Raw genomic sequence first — 6874 nt, 5'->3', positions numbered from 1 at the left:
GCCATGATTGTAAACAATGTGCAGATGTGAGGAGCTCCACAACCTGTGACGTCACGCTACTTCCGGTACAGGCAAGGCTTTTTTTATCAGCGACCAAAAGTTGCGAACTTTATCGTCGATGTTCTCTACTAAATCCTTTCAGCAAAAATATGGCAATATCGCGAAATGATCAAGTATGACACATACAATGGACCTGCTATCCCCGTTTAATTAAGAACATTTCATTTCAGTAGGCCTTTAAACATGTATTATCATTAAACACCTTTAACTTGTTAACAAAAGGCTCTCTTTCATAAATAAATCAATATAAATGATATATATGAATGAGGTAGATCACGTCGACTTGGTCAATTGAAAAATAGCTCGCCTGCAGAAAAAGTGTGCGCACCCCTGATTTAGCACAATGACTTCCGTGGTGGTAATGCACTTTGATGCTGCGCCCTCTGCTTGAGTCCTAACTGCTCGCACCTCCCAGATCAGACCCCCCCTGAACGCCACATTCCCTCCCTCCCTCACTCCCTCTCTCTCTCCCCACCGGCGCGTCCTAATTGCCGGTATAGAAGCACGAGGCTGCCCGGGAAGCAGTCGGTCAGAGCTCCATGCTGGACTATTTCTGAGCCCACTTCTTTATTTCAGTCTCATTCTGCCCTCCCCAGGACCTCCAGAGACCAAGTCGTCTTCATCATTTTCTCGAGGGACGTGACTTGAGGAGCGTGGATATTCCTCACATCTCGCCTATTTTGGACTTCCAGTTCCGTGGGATTTGCACTTGACTGAGTTGACGCGGTGCCGGCATGGATTCCTTCACGGCGGCGGTGTTCGTGCTGTGCGCTCTCACGGCCACAGTGTGCGGGGACAAAGGCACCGGCAAAGCCAGGAGTTGTTCGGATATACGCCACTTCTACAGCGGGAAAAGCTTCTCCCTGGACGGCGTCCCTCAGTCCGAAATATCTGGTGAGCGTGAACACCACTGACACCCGGCGCGGTCCCTGAACGCACCGCAAGCTTCTTCGAGCGGTGTAAAACGGTCTAAAAAGTTAAACCCGCTCCTTGCAGCCGAGTAAAGTCATGCCACATGTTTAAGTTTTTAATAGTATTTTTTACATATACAATGATTTAAAGTGATGCACTAAAACACAATACAACTTTCTAGCTTGAATGGTTCTTAAACTTTTCTTTCACCAAGTAGCACCTCAGAAAACTCTTGGCTCTCCAAGTACCACCATAGTGACAACATTAAATACAGTAGTGTAGTAGACCTAAGTATTTATTAAGTACCACCATAGTGACAACATTAAATACAGTAGTGTAGTAGACCTAAGTATTTATTAAGTACCACCATAGTGACACCATTGAATACAGTAGTGTAGTAGACCTAAGTATACATTAAGTACCACCATAGTGACAACATTGAATACAGTAGTGTAGTAGACCTAAGTATTCATTAAGTACCACCATAGTGACACCATTGAATACAGTAGTGTAGTAGACCTAAGTATTCATTAAGTACAACCATAATGACAACATTAAAATACAGTAGTGTAATAGACCTAAGTATTCATTAAGTACCATCATAATGACAACATTAAATACAGTAGTGTAGTAGACCTAAGTATTCATTAAGTACCATCATAATGACAACATTAAATACAGTAGTGTAGTAGACCTAAGTATTCATTAAGTACCACCAGAGTGACAACATTAAATACAGTAGTGTAGTAGACCTAAGTATTCATTAAGTACCACCATAGTGACACCATTAAATACAGTATTGTAGTAGACGTAAGGATTCATTAAGTACCACCGTAATGACAACATTAAAATACAGAAGTGTAGTAGACCAAAGTATTCATTAAGTACCACCATAATGACACCATTAAATACGGTAGTGTAGTACACCTAGGTATTCATTAAGTACCACCATAATGACACCATTAAATACGGTAGTGTAGTAGACCTAGGTATTCATTAAGTACCACCATAATGACAACATTACAATACAGTAGTGTAATAGACCTAAGTATTCATTAAGTACCATCATAATGACAACATTAAATAGAATAGTGTAGTAGACCTAAGTATTAATTAAGTACCACCATAATGACAACATTAAAATGCAGTAGTGTAGTAGACCTAAGTGTTCATTAAGTACCACCATAATGACAACATTAAAATACAGCAGTGTAGTAGACCTAAGTATTCATTAAGTACCACCATAATGACAGCATTAAATACAGTAGACTAGTAAGCCAAAGTATTCATTAAAACAAGGCAGAGGTTTTTTAAGTATATTTAACAGAACCGAATGTATGTATGGCTATTCAGAGGCATTTGCAAAGTTTTTAAATTATTATCTTAATTTTATCTCATTTCATTTTCTTGTCATTGGTTAAGATATTTTGGATAGTAGTTAATTTGTTGATCATTTTACATTTTATTTTATCATATTGTAACTACAAGTTATGTTCCACATGTACTTTTATTCAATATTTAACAGGCGTTGTGCTTTCCTATGGCCGTCTTTGTTACATGCAGCTTTCTCATGTCTTCTGCGTGTTGATTGGCTGAAAGGACGGAGAATGTGGAGAACATTTGTTTCCCACGCTTGTTGAGCGATATAAATGACTAAGTAAGACGGTTCTGTTTGAGTCTTGCTTGTTTTGGCGTCAATGACAGCCTACAGTAATCTGATTGTAACGACTTTCGTTGAAGGCTGATGAACCCCTGAGAACGGTCCGAGTCACGTCATTACAATATTAAATTAAGTGATTCTGTGGCGTACCGTTAGATGGAGCCCGCGTACCACCAGCGGTACAGGAACCACAGTTTAAAAATCCCTGTCCTATAGAACAACCACACTTACACTATAATGTGTACAACTGCTGGAGTGTTCTGTTTGATGGGAATGAGACATTTTTTCCATTTGACAAAAAACACAACCTAGGTGGACCTGTATGTTGCAGACACACTAAAGACACGCCCTAGGTGGACTTGTATGTTGCAGACACACTAAAGACACGACCTAGGTGGACTTGTATGTTGCAGACACACTAAAGACACGACTAGGTGGACTTGTATGTTGCAGACACGCTAAGGACACGACCTAGGTGGACTTGTATGTTGCAGACACACTAAAGACACGACCTAGGTGGACTTGTATGTTGCAGACACACTAAAGACACGACCTAGGTGGACTTGTATGTTGCAGACACACTTAGGACACAACCTAGGTGGACTTGTATGTTGCAGACACACTAAAGACACGACCTAGGTGGACTTGTATGTTGCAGACACACTAAAGACACGACTAGGTGGACTTGTATGTTGCAGACACGCTAAGGACACAACCTAGGTGGACTTGTATGTTGCAGACACACTAAAGACACGACCTAGGTGGACTTGTATGTTGCAGACACACTAAAGACACGACCTAGGTGGACTTGTATGTTGCAGACACACTAAAGACACGACCTAGGTGGACTTGTATGTTGCAGACACACTTAGGACACAACCTAGGTGGACTTGTATGTTGCAGACACACTAAAGACACGACCTAGGTCAGGGGTCGGCAACCTTTACCACTCAAAGAGCCATTTTGGCAAGTTTCACAAATTAAAGAAAGTAATGGGAGCCACAAAAAACTTTTTAAAATTTAAAATGAAAAACACCGCATACAAAGCTTAAATGCTTTGTGCTATGTTAACCAGGGGTCTCCGACACACGCACCGGCACGCACTTTAATGTGGAAATTTGATGTAAGTGCAGCCCGCGAGTTTTGAATGAATGGCGCTTGATAGCGTCATTTTTCCCGGGAGACTCCCGAATATCAGAGCGTGATGACACTGCATTTGGCGCCCTCTACAGTCTGCCCTAACAGTGTACCTGCTCGACCACACGTAGAATGCAATTTCAGCTTGCTCACGTAAGTGACAGCAAGGCGTACTACCTCAGCAGCCACACATCTTACACTGACGGTACCAATACCCAGAATCCCATGCAGCCCTAACTCTTCCGCTCAACCAACGCACGGAGAGGGGGGGGGGGGGGGGGGGGGGTTGATGTGTGGGGGGATTTGGTGGTAGCGGGGGTGTATAATGTAGACCGGAAGAGTTAGGGCTGCATGGGATTCTGGGTAATGGTTGTGTTGTGTTTATGTTGTGTTACGGTGGGATGTTCTCCAGAAATGTGTTTTTCATTCTTTTTTGGTGTGGGTTCACAGTGTGGCGCATATTTGTAACGTAACAATGTTAAAGTTGTTTGATACGGCTACTGTCAGTGTAAGCTGTGTGGCTGATGAGTAAGTATGCTTTGCTGTCTCCTGTGTGTGCAAGTAATAACAACATGCAACATGTGGCTGGACTGGTGCTGTATGTAAATGCTATAGAGGACAATTACTGCAGTGCAATTAGGGCACGCCCTTTATTTAGTAATTAGAGTGTAAATAGGATTATTTTTTCCCTGGGAGTAATCTATGAGAGACACTGACATCCATAAGTCTCCTGGGAAAATCGGGGGGGTCGGCATGTATGTAGCTGAGCCGCATCAGAGTGGTCAAGGAGCCGCATGCGGCTCCGGAGCCGCGGGTTGCCTACCCCTGACCTAGGTGGACTTGTATGTTGCAGACACACTAAATACACGACCTAGGTGGACTTGTATGTTGCAGACACACTAAAGACACGACCTAGGTGGACTTGTATGTTGCAGACATGCTAAGGACACGACCTAGGTGGACTTGTATGTTGCAGACACACTAAAGACACGACCTAGGTGGACTTGTATGTTGCAGACACGCTAAGGACACGACCTAGGTGGACTTGTATGTTGCAGACACACTAAGGACACAACCTAGGTGGACTTGTATGTTGCAGACACACTAAGGACACAACCTAGGTGGACTAGTATGTTGCAGACACACTAAGGACAGGACCTAGGTGGACTTGTATGTTGCAGGCGAACTAAGGACACAGTCTGGTGGGTCATTATTGCCTATTATAAGTGAGCAGGGTCACTTGAGTGTGAGCTGCTGAGTGTTACTCATCACTTTGTCATTCATGGTCGAATGTCAGCCTCTGCAGCAGCAGCAGCTCAGATGATTGCATGTGTGCCTCCTCTGGAATTTAGTCTCCACACACATGCATGAACAAGAAGGTATAACAGGTACTGTGGAGGACATGCACTGACAAGACAGCTGGGATGGGGCATGCTTATAAAACCTACTTATGAGGCGGGAGAAGGGAGCTTTCTGCAAATACCCACGCTGGTCAGTCATGATGGGACAGCATGAGTTCATTTAGCTAATCTAATGTACCTCCCAGGACAGATTTTTGACTTTCTTTGCCAAAAGTAGACTTCATTAGTGCAGGACTGGAGCAGTAAATGAAACAACTCTAGTTGCCTTTTGAAGGGGAACTGCACTTTTTATTTTTATTTTGCCTATCGTTCACAATCATTATGAAAAACATGACAGTCCAAGTATTAAATAAATGTGATCAAAAGTCTGCTTACAATGGAGTCTATGAGAGCCATTAAATTCTGCCTATAGACCCCGTAAAAAAACATCCAGACACCTCCATTAGAGTTTTATATACATGATGTAAGTATATATGTAATGTAGTAACGGGCACAATAGCCAACAAACATAATAAAACATCACTTACTTGTGCCATGTCTTCTGTTTTTTGCATGCAGACTGCTAGAATGTTCATATATTCCCATTTAGATGAAAAATGCCTAATAATCCTCACATAGAGAAGCGCTTTTCATGTCGTCCTTGCCAGTTCCAGGTCCTAAATTGGCTGTCAAAGTGTCCCAACTTGTCGGGTTATATTCTCGGCCATCTATTTTTCTAGTGAGAGGCATGATTTATGATCTACAATAAACTTCCAGAGAGCAGGGAAGCGAGGAAGCAGCAGATCACTGGATGATATCAACATAGGGACAAACAGAAGTGATTACGCCGCCGCTATAAATAGTTTGTCTGCGTTAGCATTTATAATAACAATATAACTAATACTTGGTTAACATTCAAGTCACGAAACTTAAATAGAGTATTGTTGGCGCTTTTTGAATGGTTATTTATCGGATTTTATGGGCAGAATAGTGGAGCTCCCGTTGGCTCCGCTGTAAGCGTTTATTTAATATTTAGAATGCATTAAAATGTTTTAAAAATCCATCCGTCGTCATGTCTTTCATAACGATTGTGATATGGATGTAGAATTGTCTCACATGAACTTATATACTGTATATATCAATATGATATTAATACATATGCATATATTAATAAATATACAAATACAAATACAAATGTGATATACAAATAAATAAATAATTTGTATGAATAAACGCGTATTTGTAAATATATTTTTGAGATTTGAAAATATTTACAAATACAATTTATAAATATAAAAATGTGACATAAAAATGAATCAAGAATTTGTATAAATAAACGTGTATTTGTAAATATATTTTTGAGATTTGAATATAAATATGCTTGATTTTGTATTTGTATTTGTATTGAATTTGCATATGTGGATCGCTTTTTTGCTTTTGTGTCGATAAGACATTCCTCCCACAAACCCGATGCACAAATAAATGTGACCTGCACACTCCCCTGAACAACCAGCAGAGGGCACTGAAGCCAGAGTGGTCTCGGTCACAGAGCATTATATGCATTATATGGTGCTGTTCACTGCACAAAAACAATCCACGTCTTTACAGAGAGAATGCACAACGGGCCTGAGCTTGCTAACGTTAGCGTTGTATTAGCTAATGCTACTTTATCCAGTTAATCTGAAAGACCGTGCTCGCTGCTTATTTTATTTTATCAATGCCGTTTAATGACTTTGTCCTGATGTAGATACTGATCTCTTATCAG

At 41.2% G+C, this 6874-nt stretch overlaps 1 protein-coding gene across 1 annotated transcript in view; it reads left to right on the top strand.

Annotated features, from left to right (window-relative positions):
• The first annotated feature begins 483 nt into the window (after positions 1-483).
• LOC133630942 (glypican-1-like) overlaps positions 484-6874 on the top strand; it is a 235915-nt gene continuing 229524 nt past the window's right edge. Inside the window, exon 1 of the mRNA XM_062022819.1 lies at positions 484-954. Coding sequence (XP_061878803.1) covers positions 795-954 — 160 coding nt within the window. The 5' untranslated portion in view covers positions 484-794. The remainder of the gene's footprint in view (positions 955-6874) is intronic.

Source organism: Entelurus aequoreus, linkage group LG16 (assembly GCF_033978785.1).
Source record: "Entelurus aequoreus isolate RoL-2023_Sb linkage group LG16, RoL_Eaeq_v1.1, whole genome shotgun sequence".
NCBI lineage: Eukaryota > Metazoa > Chordata > Actinopteri > Syngnathiformes > Syngnathidae > Entelurus > Entelurus aequoreus.
The sequence above is the reverse complement of the archived record's forward strand: the minus strand, read 5'-3'. Positions and strand labels throughout refer to the sequence as shown.